The following is a 22,798-nucleotide window of genomic DNA, read 5'->3' on the forward strand; positions in this document are numbered from 1 at the left end:
TGTCAGACATGTCAGAAACCTATGCTGTGTCAAATATTTAATCACAATCCAAATTCAGTGCTGTATCAAGCTTGAATGTTGTGTTCATACTTGCCCCAACTGTTCAAGGTTTGACCTCTGCGGTCGTATCAAGCTGCGCCCAGCGGAGCATTTTATTGTTGAATAAAATCCAATCATTTCGTAATCAGAACCCTTGTAGAGATGTCCAAATAACCAAATATTGTCACAAAAATCTCTTATTACAGATAGAATACCAGGTTTAAACTTAGCCTGTTGCAATGTCATCTGATAAACAGTTTGATGGTAAATTATTAGAGATAGTTGACACATTTGAAGTAAGAATCTCTGAGATTTTATGGTGATTTAAAATCTGGTCTAATTGTTCCTTTTGTTCTTCCATTTGTTGACTATTTCTTTGGATAGTTCAAGTTCTTTATTGATTGTCTCTCTGGTAAAATTCCACTGTGTTTCCCCATCTTTTAAAAGGCTGTCAAAATAGTGTTGTATACGATCCATAAACATTTTTTGGTTTTGCAAAATTCTTTCTTTGTGTCATTAAATTGTTTACTTCCATTGGAGAGCATAACTTGCAGTTCTTGCTCTTCATATTTGCATATAGAAATGTTTTCATCACTTTTGACTTTCATGTCTTTAAGTTTGCATATTTTTTCCTCAAAAATTTCACTTAGCTTGTATAAATCATAGTCTTTTTGACATATTACTACACAACTGAGCAGATTGGTTTATTACAATTTAAGCAAAAAAAGGTGCATTTCTGGTCGTAATGTTTAGATCCTTCACAATTAATTTCCTTCAGTTTTACTTTGAGAATTTTGTCTAACATTTTTTCGGTCCCATATTCCTTAATGTCTATTACAAGATGGTGTGCCAGTGTTTTGCGTTTTGAATGAAATTTAACATAACAGTCCTGGCATAAATAAAAATCACATTCAATACATATCCATTTCAGTATTGTTGATTCTTCACAAGTTCCACACACAGTACTCGCTTGTGCTATACAAACAGAGCCTAATAAAGACATATTTCAAAATGTTTTGACTCATATAGTCCTTTATATTACAGTTTATGGCATTTACTGAGAAAGATAAATTAGAATGGCCAATTGCATACATGATCTTTTCATTGAAAAAGTCGACATCACAAAAGCAAATATTTTCACGTCAAAATGTCTTATGACAAGTTTTCTGCCAAAATTACCCCATGAATTAATAGTCCTGGCTTGTTGAATTATAGTTTAAGTAGAATGTTGACTCTACAACGTCATTTTAATTGGTATTTAAACCAATATGTTTAGTCCCTATATTGAAAACTTGCAATACTGTACAGTCAAACCCAATCAATATTTAGGTAGATCAGATTATTATTTTCTCTAAATATGTGATATATACAAATGTATATGAAAAAATTAAAGTTCTTCTTTTATCTTGATCAGGATGTTTACAATTAAAATTTATCCAGCTAGATAATATCATCTCTTGATACAGGAGTCCAATTGATGATCAGTATGAAAATTGAAAGTTATGTTTATTTTGGTTTTTTTTTTGTAACACAGTTCCTCATTGGACTGGAAATCATTATAATTTGTATAGAACCATAAGTTAAAGTGTTCATCAAAATACTTTTAGTCCATTTAAATAACACAAAATGCAATTTCTAGAATATTTTTGTGAAAGGCAATATGATCTCATTTAGCATCTGCTATCAAAATTAGGAGGCAGGAATCAGACATTATTTTTCGCCTATTATTTATTAATAATAAATGATTTCATGTGTAATTATTAAACCAATGAAATATTGCATACAAAGGAATAATAGAAAATATACTCTTAGCCTATCTAGACAAAATTATATGTCATAAATTTAAGGCAGTTTGCATGTAGGTAATAAATCTTGGAAAACACAAAAAACAAAATTCCCACTATTCAAACAGGGCTCTATGAAGGAAACCAAGGAAATATGCATGTGGTCATATTAGTTGCTGGAATTTGTAGTTATTATTTCTATATGACATTCTGTTTTCACTTTATGGTATGTTTCACTGAGTTTCTTTTATTGGGTTCTAAAAGCATCTTATGAATAGGCACCCAAGGATGAACCGGGGGAATAGAAATATGGTCACCATTGGTCTTCTTTCGACTGGCAGTAAAACCATTGCAAAAGTGGGGTGTCCGTTTGGCTGTCCGGGATGTACAAGTATGCAGCCAAAGAGAATGCCACGCTCTCTGCATGTTAAAAACTTGTGCAACAACTCATTGAAGGGTCCGTAGGTGACCTGTTGCAAGGAAATGTTTTGGTCCCTATCCAACAGTCCAATATACCCTCATTTTGCCAGTGGCAGTCCAAATTTACCAGACCTTCATCACTAATGGCCTCTATTACAGGACCTACCTTTTGTATTTATTGTTAATTTGCTCTCATACTGAACATGCATGAAATATTTGCCACTGGACATTAAACAGCCAACAATCAATCAATCAATCAATCAATCAATCAATCAATCTCATGAAAAGAGCTTTAGTAAACATACTTGATATAAGCTACCACATCCAGCTCAAATCAGCAATGTCACAATGTGTACTTTATAAAATCATTTTCCCTAATTGAAATCAAAATATATATGTTTACCTGAGTTTGTATCAAATTCTGATCCGTTTCATTTGTTTTCAATAGTATGCCTTTTTTTAAAAATACCTCTGGCTTTGCTAGGCTTTACTCATGGTTAAGTATGCATAAAAAGCATAAAAACCTTCAACAAACTTCAAAGACCACTTCTATCATAATGTAATTTTCCTCTGGTCTAAAGGGGACCTTTATATACATGTATGGTATTAACATTTCTGTGAATATAAAAATAAGAAGATGTGGTATGATTGCCAATGAGGTAACTCTCAACAAGAGACTAAATGACTTAGCAATTAACAACTATAGGTCACCGTACAGCCTTAAACAATAAGCAAAGCCCAAACCACATAATCAGCTATAAAAGGCCCCGAAATGACAAATGTAAAACAATTCAAATGAGAAAACTAACTGCCTGATTTATGTACAGAATAATAAACGAAAAAAACAAATATGATATAAAGCAACAAACGACAACCACTAAATTACAGGCTCCTGACTTTGGACAGGCATATATATGTTTTCACTATTGCTCTTCTTCTTACTGGTTTCTTAAAATAAAAAATAAGATGGGGTATCATAAGTGAGCAGTATCTTATTGTTCAACTTGTGGTTGATATTTTCAGAAGGAGAAGAGGGACCAATGTTTTGTTCTTGTTGTTTATCTGTCAACTTATAATATTATTATATTACAGAAATACAAAGAAGAGATAGTGAAGATAGAAATACAATTAAAGGAGAAAATAAAAGAAAACAGAAGATTGAAAGACAACTTTGAAACACTAGTTAAGGCAAATGATGCTATGAAAAAAGATGCAAGTTGGTTATCAAGATGAGGAATTGCTTATCAGTGGTTTCAACAAACTTTTAAGTTCCCATTTTTTGCTCACCTGGCACAATGAGCCATGGGAGAAATTGCCATCACTTGGTGTCTGTTTCATTATCAATCAACTTCTTAAAAAGGTCAACATCACACATCTTCTTATAGGAGTTATTGCCCTTAAATGAGGATTTTTCATCCCTGTTTGTCTACTATCTTCCAAATTTTAAAAGATAAAAAGAAACTGAATGCAGTAAACAGCATAAATGATCAGATTAATAAGATCTAACAATAAACCTAATTAAGAAAATTGTCAGTCAACTCCTAATAGGAATTATTACCATTAAATTATGATTTTTTCCTAAAATTATCTTCAAATATATATTGAATGCAAACTGTGAGCAGCAAAAATGATCCGCAAGATTAGACAAACAAATAAATGAAATTAACAAAACTGACAATTGTTTTCCTGTTGTAGCTATTGCCAGTAAATGACAAGTGTTTTTTATGCCCCCGCCGTAGCAGATGGGGCATTAAGTTTTACCCTTGTCCGTCCGTACGTCCCAAGTTGGTTTCGGTTCTCTAACTTTAGATTGCCTCAACCAAATGTTATGAAACTTATACAAAATACTTATTACCACAAAATACAGATCAAGTTTGAATTTTGGTGGAATCACTTTAACCGTTCTAGAGTTATACCCCTTTACAAATGGAAAATTGCTGAATTTTTGTTTCCCTTCTCTAACTTTAGTTTGCCTCAACCAAATGTTATGAAACTTACACACAATGCTTATTATCACAAAACACAGATCAAGTTTGAATTTTGGTGGTGTCACTTTTACCGTTCTAGAGTTATGCCTCTTTACAAATGGAAAAATTGCTGACTGTTTCGTTTCCATTCTCTAACTTTAGTTTGCCTCAACCAAATGTTATGAAACTTATACACAATGCTTATTACCACAAAATACAGATCAATATTGAATTTTGGTGGTGTCACTCTAACCGTTCTAGAGTTATGCCCCTTTACAAATGGAAAAATTGCTGAATTTTTCGTTTCCGTTCTCTAACTTAAGTTAGCCTCAACCAAATGTAATGAAATTTATACACAATGCTTATTAACACAAAATACATATCAAGTTTGAATTTTGGTGGTGTCACTTTTACTGTTCTAGAGTTATGCCCCTTTATAGATGGAAAAATTGCTGAATTTTTCGTTTCTGTTCTCTTAAGTTTGCCTCAACCAAATGTTATGAAACTAATACATAATACTTATTACCACAAAACTCAGATCAAGTACAAATTTGGGTAGCGTTGCTTTTACCGTTCTTCAGTTATGTCCCTTTATAAATTTATATGATATGCAAGCGGGGGAACATCTGTGTCCCATGGACACATTCCCCATTTATTTGTTTTGGATATTTTCTTGAAAACTATTAGAGATAGAAAGAAAACAGCAAAAATGGTCAGCTAAATAAAATCTTCCAATAAGAAACTGCAATCAAGGTGAAAATAAATATCAAATGTGAAATTTTTCACCAAATGAGTGATTCAGGCTTTTTAGAACCTCTATAGAGTATTTGCATTACAGGGCTCTGGCATGCTTCCCATTGCTTACATCCACTTCATTTGAACTTTTGTAAATAGTTGTCTCATTGGCAACCATACCACATCTCCTTATTTTTATATAAAGTAAAAAAAATACACATGCAAATTAACACTCAAGTTTTACTCCTGAATCAAAAAGTACAGTAATAATAAGGTCAAAATTATTATAAAATAATACACTTTTCAATGACATTGGACATTTTTGTGTAATCAAATCAGTTTTAATATTGATATGATATATCATGAAGATAAACTGAGAAAAAATGTGTGATTTTTTAAGGCAACAAAGTCTCAGCCATTCCTATCATAGGAATACTGTTGAAACCGAAATGTGATTATCTTTCCCCCTTCAGTTTTCACCTACTTAATTCATGGTGGATGATGTTGTTTAAAATTGCTCTGTTCAAGTGTTCATAGTCCAGGACTTTTGTATTACATGCTGTAAACCATTTTATTTTGGCGTGCGATTCATTTTCGTAACTTTCGACGGTAGCAAAATAATAGGAATATGATAAACTTGGGTCTTCCTTTACAGGAATAGATTAAGATAATTAGAAAATCAGGAAAATAAATCACTGCAAAGTCAACTTAAAAAGGCTAAACATGAAATAAAGTATTTGGATAAATAAGTTGGTTTACAGTACTTCTGTATATCAGTATACACGTATTTACTAAAAGCAGATAAACTACTTTGTACTATCACAATATGTTCACATGTGAGGTCTGACATACATGTTGACATAAGCCCCTGATGTAACTATGATGAGTTTATTAACAACTACTGGGTTGATAAACTATCATAATATTCACATGATGGGTTTGATATATGTATATTGACATACGCCTCTGATGTAACTGATATGAATATACAATATTTACAAGTTCTGTAAGTGCAATTTGATTTTAACTAGTTTTTGGACAATTTCGTCCAAAATTTGCAGGAAATAGTTGCCACTGAAAATTAAGCAAACAACAATCAATCAATCAATCAAAAGGAGAAAAGGGAAGCCTAAATCAGGCCATTTGTTTCTCTTTTTGAATTGTTTCAAGTTTTGTTAGTCCCAGGGCCATTGAGTATGAGTTTTCCTAATGGTTAAATGCTACATGGCGACTTAAAGTTGTTCATATCCTCATCCTATGTTCACTTGTTGATAATTGTCTTATTGGTAATCATACTACATCTCCTTATATTTATATTAGGTTATGGAAGGGGGCACAAATCATTTCACAAATAGAAAAGTTTAGCAAAGACATCTTATTCTCTCATTTATTCCAATAAGGAAGACAAAAATGACTGCTTGGCATGGCACATAAAATATTGTGGAAATATCTCATTTTGTATCCAGAACACTTGAAATAAAAGGTTTAAATACAACAGCTAGACATTTTTTTAAAGGAGTGAAGATAAAATCTAAAACAGATATTTGAATATATGTTATAATTATTTTTGATATATTGATATCTCTTTTCAGTTTGAAACATTACAAAGTCAGCATGACAAGTTAGAGAAACAAGCTGTGAGTGTTCAGGCCAGACTAACAAACTTACAGGTAAGAACTCAGCATGACAAGTTAGAGAAACAAGTGTGAGTGTTCAGGTCAGACTAACAAGCTTACAGGTAAGAAGTCAGCATGACAAGATAGAGAAACAAGCTGTGAGTGTTCAAGCCAGACTAACAAACTTACAGGTAAGAACTCAGCATGACAAGTTAGAGAAACAAGCTGTGAGTGTTCAAGCCAGACATACAAACTTACAGGTCAGAACTCAGCATAACAAGTTAGAGAAACAAGCTGTGAGTGTTCAAACCAGACTAACAAACTAACAGGTAAGAACTCAGCATGACAAGTTAGAGAAACAAGTGTGAGTGTTCAAGCCAGACTAACAAACTTACAGGTAAGAATTCAGCATGACAAGTTAGAGAAACAAGCTGTGAGTGTTCAGCCAGACTAACAAACTTACAGGTAAGAACTCAGCATGACAAGTTAGAGAAACAAGTGTGAGTGTTCAAGCCAGACTAACAAACTTACAGGTAAGAACTCAGCATGACAAGTTAGAGAAACAAGTGTGAGTGTTCAAGCCAGACTAACAAACTTACAGGTAAGAACTCAGCATGACAAGTTAGAGAAACAAGCTTTGAGTGTTCAAGCCAGACTAACAAACTTACAGGTAAGAACTCAGCATGACAAGTTAGAGAAACAAGCTGTGAGTGTTCAAGCCAGACTTACAAACTTACAGGTAAGATCTTAAGCCAAGTATTTGGTTAGGAATTGCTGAAGGTGATAGAATTATTTAAATATTGAATCTTACTTCTTATAGTTCTTGCAAGAAAGCAGTATAGTTACTTTGCTATCTTTTGTCATTGTCATGTTTAAATTGTCTTAGATGGCATTAAATTCATTGTACACTATTTCATTAAGAATAAATATTGTATATATTTGGACAGCATGCTTAAACTATAAATCCCCTTTAACACATAACAAATTACACAATATAACACTCTCTAAAAACACATACTGTAAATTCAGAAATTATTGCGAGGTTTTTATTAATGCAAATAATGCGACTGTGTGAGTATTGCCATAATAAGAACTTGCATTCTAAACACTGAAACATAGATCTTATGCAGATTTTTTCAAATCGCAATAATTAAACTCGCATATCAGTCCATTCTTGAAAATTTGCAATGATAAATGCAAGCAATTATTTCTGAATATACAATACACAAACAAAGACAAAAGTAGATTTTTTGGTGTGTTTCAAGGAAAGAGGCAGAACATTGTTATTGAATCATCCATGGATCTTTAACTTATTGTACAGTACCATAACTGTGAATTTCAGTAGACAATTGTGAAACACTACAAAAAGCAATATATTCACAGATATAATACCATGTACAAAAAAAATAAGACAATTTTTTGTATTTTGAGATTTTTTGTTGTAAAGCTTACAAACACCAAAATTTAGATTTGCTATCTTACACATTGTTTTTTTTTCACCATAAACATGATTAAAGTAAATAACATTCAAATTGAGAATTTGTTATCAAGTTTTATTTTTATGAATTATTTTTACTTACCAGTCAAGGAATATACATTAGGATTATCTCCCTTACAACGTTCTCATAACTCGCAACACCTGGATGATTTCAAACATCTATCTAACCTTGATCATCCAGGTGTCGATCCTTCTCAATTTATCGGCGGGAACAAAATTATTCCATATACCGAAAATTATTTATAACTGGGGAGGAGGTGGGAGCCTTGACTGGTAAGTAAAAATAATTCATAAAATTAGAACTTGAAAACAAATTCTCAATTTTATATCATATATATTTTTACTTACCAGTCAAGGAATATACATTAGGATTACTACTGATTTCAAAGCAGTCTGAACCTAAGGAGGAGTGTTATAAGTAAATTATCTCACCTGAAGAGACTTTCTACAACACATATCTAATAACAGAAAACTTCTCTGTGATTCTAAGTCATTTCAAACTTCATAATAAGTTCAAATGTAGTTCATAGTTAAAAACATATAAAATTCTTCCACCATTTAAAATGCTTCCACCAATAACATTTCAATGAATAACAAAAAACATGCTGAGCAACTCGCCGAAAATATCAACTTAGTCTATTTTCTGTAACACATTTACATCCAATTCACGCAAATAAAATCTACTAAAGGTAGATTCCGAACTTCAATCTGCAGATTCTAAGATCGAATTGATAGATGCTCCTTTAAAGAATGCCCAAGTAGGACCAATAGCTCTTGTAGAATGTGCATGTATTTTCCGTTTCCCTGATGATTCAGAGTCAGAATAAGCCTGTTTTATGATTTGAACAATCCAATGTGAAATGGTCTGAGAAGTAACTGGTTTGTGAGGTTCACATAAAGCTAAAAATAATTTCCCTCTTTGGTCTTGCTGTAATTTTTTTCGCAACAGTTTTGTTTTATCTAAATATTGTAATAAACATTTCCATGGATCTAAAGAAGTATTTTTAGTGTACGTAGGTACGAAAATTTTTGCTCCAAAATGTTTCTCCGTATCCTGTTTGGCTAGGCCATGTCTTATAAAAGTAATTCCATTAGCCTGTATTCTCATGGAGCTTTCATCCGTTCTTAGTGCCTGCAGATCGCTACATCTCCTGAAAGTAGTAATGGCAGTTAAGAATACAGCTTTTAAAGTCAAATCTTTTAAGCTCATTTGTTCAACAGTGCCAACAGGACAATTTTCTAACATTCTTAATACTATGTGCAAATCCCACTCGGGTAGTAGTTTTGCGACTGGAGGCCTGGTATTGAAAACACCTTTAATCAATCTAATTATTTTAGGATATTGTCCAATTTTGAAATTATCTATTGGAGGTAATACTGTGGACAACATTGAGCGATATCCTGCAATTGTTCTGTATTGCAAACCACTATCAAATAAATATGATAAAAAATCAGCTATCTGACTTAAAGATATTTTATGTGGATCAACTTTCCTTGTACAACACCAGCTATTGAACTTTTTGAATTTTGAGCAGTAATCTTTTTGAGTTCCTTTCCGCCATGATGCGGAGAGTAACTCTCTAGCTCCTTTAGAAAAGCCCTCTGTTGTAAACCGTTCGTTGATAGAAGCCATGCAGTCAGCTTGAAATTTGTGGATTGAGATGATAGATCCGAGTTTTCGGTTGACATAACAATTCTGGAATTATCAATAATTGAAGCAGCTCTGGATACCAATGCCTCCATGGCCATTGGGGAGCTATCAACAAAATCTGACAATGGTACTGCCTCATATATTGTAGGACTTTTGGAATCAGACAAATTGGGGGATATGCATAGGCGTACATTCTCTCCCATGAAATTGTCAAAGCATCCAGAGCTAAAGCTTTCTGATGTAGGCTCCATGAACAAAAAATTTCTGTCTGACGATTGTCTATTGAGGCAAATAAATCTATGAGAGGAGTCCCCCAAATTTGAAATAGATTCTGAACTACATGTTTGTTCAGAGACCATTCTGTATGTTGAATTTTGGTTTGACTGAGTTGGTCTGCTAAAATGTTCGATTTTCCTGTTATATGAGCAGCTTTCAACCGAATATTGTTTTGAATTGCAAGATTCCATAAATCCCATGTTTGGTAGCAAAGAGTGGGTGATTTTGTCCCCCCTTGTTTGTTTATATATTGAACCACTGTGGTATTGTCCGATCTTATCAGAACATATTGTCCTTTCAACTGATTTAGGAAGTGTTTCAGCGTTAAAAACACTGCTTCCAATTCTAGGGAATTTATATGCTTCTTGCTCTGTATTTCTGACCATTCCCCTTGAAATATTTGATTGTTCATAAAACCCCCATACCCGTTTTTCGAAGCATCTGTCGTTATGGTGACAGAAGTCTGAGCCAGTTGAAAATATTGGCCTCTCTGCATGTTTGCTGAATTTTTCCACCAACTGAGATGTGATTTCAGATGAGGTGTAACTGGGATCTTTATGGAATGATCCTGACAACTTGGTCTCCAAAATGAGAGGAGATGCAGTTGAATGGGTCTCATGAACAAGCGTGCAGTCAGAATTAACTCTACGCAAGATGCCATTATGCCTAGTAATTGTAGGAAGTCAAATGCTGACACTGCATTCCTTGATGAAAGAATTAATACTGCCATATTCAGTTTGACTATTCTCTCCTGAGTTGGGCAAACTAGTCCCTTGTCCAAATGAAACTGTCCACCTAGATATACCAATTTTTGAGTGGGTACTAGACTTGATTTTTCTCTGTTCATAAGAAAACCTAGTGAAATTAGGAGATCGAGACATTTCTTTCGATCTAGATATAATTGATTCTTGCTTTGATTGACTACTAACCAGTTGTCCATATAGACTGATAGTCTTACATTTTGAGTTCTCAGAAAAGCTGCTACTACAGAAACCATTTTTGGAAAGACTCTCGGAGCTGAAGTCGGTCCGAAACAAAGAACTTTCCACTGATAACACTGGTTCTGAACAGAAAATCTGAGAAACTTGCGATGTTTTTGAAATATTGGGATGTGTAAATAAGCAACGCTTTGATCTAGAGAAATGGCCCAGTCTCCTATTTTTACCAAGCTTAATACTTTTGTGAGAGTGTCCATTTTGAAATGTATTTTCTTGAGATACCTGTTGAGGGGTCTGAGATTTATTACTGGTCTCATTGTCCCGTTCTTTTTGGGGACTAGGAAAAATGCACTGTAGAAACCTGTTGCTGCATCTTGCTGGCGAACAGGTTCTATAGCGTCTTTTTCTATAAGAGTATTTATTTCTGGGATTAAAATATCTGAGTCTTTTAATGCCACAGAGGTTTTCCGTATGCCTGTCCAAAATGGCATTTCTAGAAACTCTAGTTTGTAACCCTCTGTTATTACTGACAAGACCCATTGATCGTCTGTTATTTTTTTCCAATTCTCCAGAAAAAATCTTAGACGATTCCCAACTGATATCTCGGACTGATTCTGATTAATTATTACCTTCAACTCTGAGTCAGCTACTGTTTTTCTTTGGGATCCGAAAAGAATTCCAGTTTTCACCTGTTTTCTTTTCATTATCTTTTTTCCCATAGTCATCAGCTTTATTGTCCTTCTGAAACTTCCTAGGAGCAGATCTCACAGAAGATTTATTGTAATTAAACCCTGAGCGTTTGTTATCAGCTGAATTAGCATTGTTATTATTAAAACTATTAGAACTGTATCTAGGAGCTTTATTTTGCCAATCTTGATGCACCTGACTAGAATCAAACTTTCTCTTATTATTGTTTTTATATTCTGGTAACAGATCGTCCAGTTGCTCACGTTGCTCTTTACGTTTCTCAAGTTTGTCCTCCAAACCTTTACCAAATACACTCTCATTAGAAAGAGGTAAATACAACACATTAGCCTGTATATCTTTCAAATTATTTAAACCAGACTCAGTAGCTGCAGCTTTCCTGTGTATCATATGGTTAAACGCACCTGTGTGTCCTACCTGATCAAGAGACTTTGTCGAAATTGCAAACAAGTCTTTCACCATTTGACAAGTTTCATCACTAACATTTTTATTTTCAACCCTCTCTAATAAGGTTCATAATGCTTGTTGCATATACAACACTGATATAATACCCATGCGTGAAGCCACCTGCCCTTGATAGGCTAGGTTTTCTATCTGTTTTAATGGTTGAGTAACCAACTGCTTGTGTTTATCCCATGACTTAACACTATTTGTACTTATCATTGGTTCTAATAAATCATCCAAACTGGGGACTTGCAAAAAGCTTTTAGATTTATCATTAACCGGAAAACAACTACGGTATTCATCTTTAAATGCTGTAAGTTTCTCTGGATTTTTAGTTCTCCAGGAACGTTCTAGAATTCTAACCTGTGCTTCATCAATGATCAAGCCACCAGAATTATCAGAAGATTCTGAAGGAATATCTTCTTTGAACAGTTTGGACAATAATTTTAAATTATCTGACTGCTTGTCTACAGTTTTATTGTTATTATTATCAATGTTACTTGTTTGTCTCTGATTTGACTGACTATCAACATTGTTACTAACAGGTTGAGTATGTAAATATTGGCTAAATCTATCAACATTTTTAGATTTATTACCAGCCTGAGAATAAGCAGGACTACTTATGCCACGAGAATCTTCATCCTCTGATGAACATAGATCAAGTAAATCAGCCTTTTCACGACTGTCTATATGAAGAGAAATTTCTGACCTATTGTCAAAATCAACATTTCTAACTCTAGGACTTCCCAAGTCCTCATCAAGATTTGCATTCAAAGATATTACAGGTCTACGCTCCCCTGCACTTGGAACGTTATCCGAACTTTTTTCCTTCTGCGTGGCTAAACCACCAGATTGAGAAACCTCTGTAACAGTCGAACTACCTGTAGTAGCACATGACTTGTTGAAAAATGCAAATAACATATCAAATTTCTTATCAAACCTGTCTTCAATACTGGTAAACTTATTTTCAAGTTCAGAGGTCTTTGACACACGTTTCTTTTTCTTCGATGAAGAGTCTTTTGTTGTCCTCGCCATTTTTATCACGAGAACGTCACCCGTTGGCGTTTCACCTGCACTATCTGATTCTAGATTTTCAGCATTTTCATCAGCGAGTGAGTGTCTATATTCTTCAGCGATCGTCTAATATGACCGTACGATAATATCAAAAGTACATATAAAAAAATTTCAACGACAAGACTCTACTAGAAAGTCTCAGACAGTGAGAACGTCTTATTTTGTTGCCGCCGAAAAATAAACTATGGAGGATGGACACCCGGATGATCAAGGTTAGATAGATGTTTGAAATCATCCAGGTGTTGCGAGTTATGAGAACATTGTAAGGGAGATAATCCTAATGTATATTCCTTGACTGGTAAGTAAAAATATATATGATATAAAATTATCTCAATGCAATTATCTATTTTTTCAGAGAAAACAAGACTTTGCAGAAAGACAGAAGGAAGTAGAACTGGGTAACATAGCCTTATCTACTGCTGTGCCTAAACAGAAAGGACAACAAAGGGAAGACAAAATCAAAGTACAGAAGGAGAAAAAGGTAACTTTGACATGTTTGAGTTAGCAGGGGAAAGTGCATAGTTATCAAAATAAAGTTACTGGAGATGGGGTATCAATTTCGTTGATTTCCTTGATAAAGGTTAACCAAAAATTCAAATGATCAACAAAAAATTTCAAATTTCATATATGTGCAAACTTTAGCTAAACTGTGAAATTAAATTTTTTTTTTATCCGCAAAGATTGGAACCCATGAAAATAAATAAATTAAGGATGCAATTAAGAAAATATAAGTCTTCAACCAGGAGAAGGTAACTTTGAACTGTAGTTCGAGATTCATTTATTTTTATAATGGACTGAAACATGAGACATGGTGTGCATTCTCTCAACCTTGCACAGATGCAATCCAGAAATTTACATTGTGCTTGTCGAAGTACAATTTTACTGAAAATCAGCCAAATTAAAACCTTGTAAATCTGTCATCTCACATTCGAATATGATTTAAAGGTGATGTTTGGGGTATCGACGAGACAGCAAGCCAATGTAAAAAAAATTTTGGATGTCTAGAGGGCAACATTCTGTTTAAAACAATATGTTCTAAATCATCCTGAGTGACGTTTGATCAAGGGGAAATAACTTTAAATTAATTTGATCTTTTTTAAAATAGTACAAAATGTATTGATGATTAAATTCATTTGATAATACAAATTCAATTGATCAAAGTTTTAGATCAAGATAAAGTACTAAGAATTGGGGGATAAATTGTTCCTCATGATATCAGATTAAGAAACATATATATAAATATATAAAAGTTGTAATTTTCATATAAATCAAATATCACGATATTTTATATAAAAATACACATTGAATACACTAGTTATTAAAAGATCTCATTTTGGACAGCACAACAGTTCAAGGATTTAATTTGGGTTTAACCTTTTTTTTTTGCAGTAGCTTGGTAACAAGTAAACAAAAAAATACACAGTAAGCATAAGTGTAATTGATCAAAGGGAGTTAACTCAGAAATAATTTATACTTTTTGAAATACAATAAAAAAATCTGTTGAAGTTTAAATTGTTTGCTGCAAAGAATTTATCAGATGTTTTAAAAAGGTGTTTTTGCTCTGAAGCTGCCCAGTGTTTTTCTCTTTTGAAAGGAATACCATTGCAAACTGATTAAATTTTTATTCTCATTTTTTTTCTCTTGAATTGAGTATTGACTGAAACTTAGTTTCGATTCCTCATATTGATTTATTGATAATTACTTATTTTCCAGTTTTCAACCAGTGCCTGTAGTTATGACATCATGGGTATATTGCTGGACTGGATCTGTGATGCACATCTACGATACACTGTAACAGACCAACCCACCAGAGCTATAGAAAGGTTTTCTTCAACAGAGTTCATACTGGAAAGAGTTTTAAAGGTATCAAAAGATCTTTTTAAAAAGTCCTATGAATAAAATTTATTGAAGTGGAGGGTTTAAGTCAGTGAAAAAGCAACCCAACACAAATAACCAAAAGACATGTAGAATTTTATTTGAAAATATCGCAGGTGGTTTATTTAATTATAGATATATATTTAAATATCAGTACAAAAAAAAACTACAAAACACATTTGTTTAACTATCTTAAAACTTTTGAATGCCTCATTAACGTCTTCTCAATTTTGATGTATAGGTAAATAATTAAAAATATATATTCAGATAATATTTTGAAAAATTCAATTCAATAGTAAAAATATGAAAAATTTTAAAAACGTAAATTTTAAAATATTTTTTAAACTTTTACATAAATTGGTTCATTTATATTTTGTAGATTTTACCTACTTCAGTAGATATGTTGAGAGAATTCCCTCCAAATAATTTCAGGATTAGCCTCCATTGTTTACAATTTATACTGGTCCCTTGTCAATGTAGTGCAAGCTTCAGGCCAACAGGTAAGTCATAAATATATAATTCATATAGTATTGTATTGTATCTGGCAGAATATTGCTGCACAAAATATGTAAATAAGCAATAATTTTAGTAATGCAGATAACTGAAAATTGAAATAAAGGAACAAAAATTATGTAAAAAAAACAAATTTAAATCCATTCAAAAAATGTTTTTTTCCCAAGGGATCCTCAATTTTTTTATTGTGGTTGATAAAAGATGTGGATTCACATCATTGGATCTTTGATTTTATGGCTAATGTATTGTACTGCACATGTTTCTTACAACTTTTGAAGACTCACTTTAAAAAAAAAAGAGACCATGAATAAATATTTAAAGTAATTTATCATGTCTCTTTTATGGGTCAAATTTATTTCCTTAAATCTAAACAAATCTTCTTCCATATACTGCCCACATTCAACTTTCTGAATATACTGGCAAAATTGGTTCCGCATGGTTAAAAACAGGATAAAAGCAAAAGTTCATCTTTAGTTTGTAAGGTTGGTCATTTGAAATTTGAATGTCTCAAATGACTGTGATGTGGCGATCTCCAAGGGAAGCTGGTTCCAGTCTTTGGTGGTGTTCACAAAGAAGGACCATTTCCTGCAGTCTTTGGTTGCTGTTTGTACCATGTATCCATGCTGTTGTGTGTGTCTGGATATTTTAGTTGGTTTTTGGAGGTACATGTCTTTCAAATTTGACAATCTTATACATCATTGCGAGCCTGGCCTCTCTGCGTCGTTCTTGGAGGCTTTTCCAACCCAATTCGTTAATCATGTCCGTGGCACTTGATCTGTTTCTGTTGCGCTTGGTGATGTATTGCGCAGCCCTCCTTTGAACTTTTTCAATTTGGTCAGTATGTTTTTGATGATATGGGTCCCATACTGTTGTGGCGTATTCTAGTTGGGGCCTTACTAGAGTTTTGTATGCTTGTTCTTTGATGCTTTTAGAGCGAATGCGTACGTTTCGGTGGAGGAAACCAAGGCTTCTGCTGGCTTTGCTGGTAATGTTGTTGATATGTTCTTCCCAATCTAGTTCTTTTTAGGTTAGGAAATCACCAATTCATCATTCCTATTTTTTTGCTGATTTTTCAGGAGTTTCTAGAGCGAGAATCATTAGTAAAAAATTGAAAACAACGCGTTAAATAATTTCATGCGTCCGAAGCGCTTTTATGGATTTACCTTCATCAGGAACACTCAAAGCCAAACATTTGAAATCCGAGGGGTGTATAAGTACTGAAACAGTTGAAGAGCTATATGACAAAAATACATAAAACAAATAGCAAAATAAAGTAAAGTACCCCCTAAATTGGAGATAAGTGTGTTCAATATTTGAATTAATTTTAAAAAGGATAAAGCAATAATTCACCATTTTATAATTTTTATTTTTTTTCAGAAATCTAACCTGTCATCGACACTAAGACGATTAGGAGAGGAATTATACAGATCTAAAACAGTCAAATTTATGGATGTTAGTAGTGACAAGAGTGATTTCCCTTTGTCACCAGCAAAGCTAGACAAATCAAAAGATGGCATTTACTTTAGAAGTTCTAACCAACATGTCAGGCTCGTGTCCTCTCTAATTATACTTAAAACTCTTTCACAAGGTAAGTTGAGGTTATGTTTGGAAATTTTATTGCTTTATAATCAGTTAGAGATGCAGTATCTAAGAAAATTGAAATTATCTCCCTTTTGTCTTTTTCTGATAATTAGCTTTTATATAAGTTTGATATACATAGAAAAAAGCAAACATACTTGACTATTTGCTGTGATTAGATGAAAATTTAGTATTGACTACTGATACTTTACTGATGGAGATTGACCTTTCAGCTCTGCAAATAACAAATGTTCTGTAGACTTACAACTATTATATTTGGGCACATGCCTCTTATACTGTGAATTCATTTGTTATCATGGGTAACTATTTTCGTAGATTATGGAAATATTATATTTTAGTGGCTATTTGATTTCATGGTTTTGCCAAAGTCTGCATACAAGCCTATAGAACATTTGAACTTAATTGAATATTTAAATTTGTGGGTCACATATATCCCTAAAATCCTGGAAATTGGTATCCCACAAATAATTATGAATCCACAGAAGATGAAAGCCTTTAGAAGGATAATATAAGTATTACTGAATCTCTATGTCTTCTCTAAATCAAGATCTAATTGGAAAGTTAGAGTTATCTCCCATAGTCTGTGAAGGAAATTACAAATACTTTTTCAAAGTATCTATTGTGAAAAATACAAATGTAGTGTACACTGGTTAGTTTAAATGTTTTAAACATTTTCAATTAGCCTTTCAAGTACACTGTTAGTAGTAATACTATTGTGTCTTACACTACATGTAACAAAAGGAAAATATTTCTGATAAGAGTATAAAATCCCAGAACAGAGGCATTAACTTTATACTATCAATTTTAATTGATATAACAACTTTTTTTTCCTTTTTGATATAAAAAAAAATCTTTTTTATTATTGCCAGATATTTAATTGTTTTTTTCTGACAAGAAGACTAATATGATTGTGCAACTAGATATGATTAAATTAAACAACTTTGAATTTGAACTGTTACTTTAATTGTATACCCAGGTACAACATGAACAATATAAAAGAAATAAGATACATATGGCTCTTTGTATTATAGTAAAAACCTCACATTGTAGCGCTGCGAGCGAACGAGCACTTCTCTTTCAAATCTCACCATTTCTCCCTCTCAGTTTCAAAAAGAGAAGTCATTTCTCCCTATGATTCTGAAGTAGTATAAGCCCTGTATAGATGAAAAAAAAATTGTAAATTCACTTAAATAAAGGCAATAGTAGTATACCGCTGTTCTATAGTCATAAATCTATTTCACTGAAACAAATCCAGGTCACAAACCAAAACTGAGGGAAACACATCAAATATAAGAGGGGAAAAAAGGGAACAACAGAAACACGAAACTGCTACATAAACAAATATCAACATACTTAGAAACAGACTATTTGATAACAACTGCCATATTCCTGACTTGATACAGTATATATAAGGTGTATTGTTGCATAAATATTCCTGCATTTATGTTTCAAGCAGAATAAGTGGCTTTAAAGTACCAATTTTTATGCTTCATTGACTGACAAAGGAATAAATTGAATGTTTTCCTTATGTGTTTGTAGAAGACTTAGACATTAAAGATGGGAGGACTTTCCTGAACTTCAAAGAAGATTTTGTTTTACTATATGTTAATGATATACTTGTATATTTATCAAACAGTTGATCTGTTAGCTCATGTATTTAATGTTTTGTGTATTTATCAAACAGTTGATCTGGTAGCCCATGTATTTGATGTCTTGAAGAATGATCTGAAGTCAGATGTGTGTAAAGAACTGTTTCTGTGTTATCAAGCTACACCTGTTGTATTACAGTATCTTAAACCTATTAATAAGGTAGGGTAGAAGATAATATAAAGATATTAAAGGATGAGGAAATAACAAGACGGAATTAAAAACCATAAGTCTAAGAAAAAAGCCAACACAATGGTCAAATGTAAAAAGACACACAGTCCACAAAACTCTATATTAAAAAAATTTTAAGCAAAAAAAAACATCGAAAAATCCAGGGGTAAACTTGGGTGCTCTGGAAAAAAAATTTATCAGTTAAAAAAAAAATGACAATACATGGCAAGTAATGAAAATCAATGACAAGATAGACATTTTAATGTGATTCAGTTTTTCAATCAAATACTTCTTAATGCTATCTTTAACAGATTGATAAATTTTGAGCTTTGAAATATATGCATTTGGAACATTTTAAATATATGGAAGCATGTTATAAGATTTGCATAAGAATTCTTAATGTGAAACTATTATGTTTTTACAGATATGGCAAACAACATTGTTACTATTTTTTTTTAAAGATGATGAACAAATAAAATGTAAGCACTTGTAAATGAAAATAGACGGGCAGAGTAAATCTACTTATATTAACCTTATTGAAGAAAATAATTAATAGTTAATAAACAATGGACTGCTAGAGGATATTAAATGACTCTAATTTAAACTTTCAGGCATTTATGGGCGCTGCTATGGGTATCTTCCTACAGTTGTCAGATGACACACCTTTCCAGACTCCATTCCTAGAGAGCTGTGGTAATGAGCAGTGGTTTAGAACTGTTGCTATGGTACTGAGAGCACCTACACAAGACAATAAATTATTGGAAAAACTCAGTATAATTCTTCAGAAATTATCCAAATACAAGTAAGTTCATTTGAAATTGTTTAGGGAAGGGGGAAACCATAATTCTTATTGTACAGAAGCTGAAGTTGCAGTTGAATACACATTTTTTTTTATAAATGGACAGTTTTAATGTTATAAAATTAGAAATTTCATGTTGATTTTATGACAAACACTTTTTTTTAATTTTTGCCTGGTTTTCTTTGCTCAACTGTGTATAATGCAATGTTGTTTGTCAACAATACCTATGAAATAATACTTAACCTTTTTGGAAGCAATAAGCCCATGTATTAGTTATATAACCCTATAGAAAATATTTTGATATTTTGGTGAATCCCTAGTGTTTCCCCCAAGCATGTTTAGCATGGATAGACGCCATGCCATTTTTAAATGACGACATGCCCTTTTTTTGTCTTAATAAATGACGCCATGCCCTTTTTTCACTATTTTGGATGACGCCATTGTCTCGAAAATGCCCTAAATAGAAGCCTTTACAGAAATAAAAATTCAAAATTTCATGCTCATCGGCATTTCCGCTAAAATTGTTATCTGATTGTGTAACACTCTAATTAACTGACAATGAGATAAAGTTAAATACCTTGCCTTTGGCAGTTTTATCACCCCTGTTTATGATTGTTTACTGCTAATTAGGGCTTTAAGATAATTATAAACAAACAGTAGATATTTAATACAGAAATGTCAGAATGAAAATGTCCACATGTTATCCATTTGTTTATGTACAGCATTACACGTGAACAACTTTATTTAAGTAGGCATAAAATTAAAATGAATTGTGAAACAATTTTAAAGGTAAACATAATTTTGACAAAATTTGTATAAAAAAAGTGTTTTGTTTCATAACCCTGAGTATGGTCAGTATGAAATTTAAAGAAATTCGTATTTTGAACATAGACACTTCCTGTTTTACTTCTTGTATTTATAATCCTCCTTATATAGGAGCACTTAACAAATGCCTTTATTTTTAACAATTATGGAGGAAAAAAAGTAAATGATTGATTGATTGTTGGTTGCTTAAGGTCCAGTGGAAAAAAGTAACTGTTAATACCTTCTGCAATGTATGCAATGCATTATTGCATCAATATATCATATCCTGTTCCACTTGTTATATTTTTAAAACCCCTTACTTAGGAGCACTTTGGTGTGCACTTAAACAAAACCCTCTTTTTTTGTAACTATTTAAATGAGACTAAATGACTTCCAACTAACAACTGTTAATACCTTCTGCAATGTATGCAATGTATTATTGCATCAATATATCATATCCTGTTCCACCTGTTATATTTTTAAAACCCCTTACTTAGGAGCACTTTGGTGTGCACTTAAACAAACCCTCTTTTTTTGTAACTATTTAAATGAGACTAAATAACTTCCAATCAACATCAAGAACATGTACAATAATTTCTAAATATGGTTAAAATAAGGTTAAAATACAACTTATGTTCCATATAGTGATTATTGAACTGGTATAATACCCGATACTTTTTTGTTTTCTGCAGCATACTATTGGTGCCCCTTTGTTAATTTTCCATACACTGCAGGTGCCCTTTTTTATAAATGTTTGCACACTCTAGATGCCCTTTTTCAATTAAGTTACCATGCCCTTTTTGTGTGATAGGGCAAACACTAATACCTGTAAACACTTTATACAGATAATAGACTTTATGGTGCCAAGAAACTGTTTCATGGCTTCACAAAACTGTTTTTCTATTTACAGAACCAACAAAAGATTTTTTGATGTGTACACAATAGTTGGTATAATTCAGGAGATATTACGTGGATGTTCTACTGACCAAGCATTCCTAGCATTGAATCTCAAGTCTATACTGTTTAATCTATCTTCTACTGGAGGAGTACAATCATAGCATTAATCTAATAATAGACACACTATAAATAGTCACACTATTACAACATTTTATGTACTGAATGGTTAATAACATTTTCTTACCCTGAAGACGAGGCCTGCATTTCAAGAAAAGATTATACAGTCAATGACAAAATGTAAACCTTAACAAAAATACAGATTATTGTTGTTAAATGACCATTGTGAAACACAGCCTTATCTATTTGGAAATTATTTAATTAGAGAAGTTTCAAATAAATCTTAATTTAGTTTTATAGTTCATTGAGAAATTTGAATATTTGAATTCCAATGCTGAATGCAAAAGTATAACATTATCAACCAGAAAGTATTGGAGGTATTTTATTTTTAGATCTGAGCTTATATGTGATTTGAAATATTATTCTATATGAATTTAATACATTTTTGAAGAACATCTTTGAAATTTCAATTGCTCGAACATTTGCGTTAATATTCATAGTGATATTTGATAGATAGATTTTATACTTTATTTATTTGAATAAATTGAATTACGGATATTAGTTTTGTTGATCTGAAATTTGATATAAATATTTATATAGATTATTGACAGGGATATTCATGTTTATTTTCCACCTGTATAAACACATAAAATATGTAGTAAATTATCGTGGATTCATTTATTTTCATGGATACCAATTAACATGAATTAGGAAATAATGTTGTTTAGTGGATATTTGATTTCATTGTTTTGTCAAAATCTGGTAAATTTGTATTTCTTTGAACATTTAAATTTGTGGTTTTCACTATGTCCACGCAATTTGGTATCCCATGAACAATAATGAATCCAGTATACATATGATTTATCCGGTGTTTTCAGTGCTTGCAGTACATGTTTCAGACTACCTTTCATCTTATACATTCCTGACAAAAAAAAATTGTGGAAGCCAAATTCATCAAAACCATCTCAGTGGTCTCTTGGTGGCAAGCCTGCCTAGAGTGTGGTAGGTTGTGGGTTCAATCACTGGTCGATCAAACCAAAGATTTGAAAATTGCTGTCTCTCCACTAAGCAGGCAATATATAGGTATTTAGGATAAGAGCAAAGATTTTTCAGCCCCTGAGTCAAAATAAGGTATTCTTGTCTACTGTTAGCTTGTGAACTAGCACATTAAAAACCTAAGCTTGTCGATCTAATACACAGAAGGATTCATATTCATATCACATTAAAAT

The 22,798-nt window shown here is 32.4% G+C and overlaps 1 protein-coding gene across 1 annotated transcript; it reads left to right on the forward strand.

Moving 5' to 3' along the window:
* Nucleotides 1–278: 278 nt before the first annotated feature.
* LOC127736717 (coiled-coil domain-containing protein 138-like) lies at nt 279–21,963 on the forward strand. Its single transcript, XM_052247302.1, is given in 10 exon segments — nt 279–335; nt 6,538–6,615; nt 13,503–13,628; nt 14,861–15,010; nt 15,402–15,478; nt 15,480–15,522; nt 16,913–17,123; nt 18,819–18,943; nt 19,564–19,754; nt 21,466–21,963. Coding segments are annotated over 10 exon segments (1,206 nt in total). The 3' UTR covers nt 21,614–21,963.
* Nucleotides 21,964–22,798: the final 835 nt, after the last annotated feature.

Source organism: Mytilus californianus, unplaced genomic scaffold (genome assembly GCF_021869535.1).
Source record: "Mytilus californianus isolate M0D057914Y unplaced genomic scaffold, xbMytCali1.0.p SCAF_36, whole genome shotgun sequence".
NCBI classification, from domain to species: domain Eukaryota; kingdom Metazoa; phylum Mollusca; class Bivalvia; order Mytilida; family Mytilidae; genus Mytilus; species Mytilus californianus.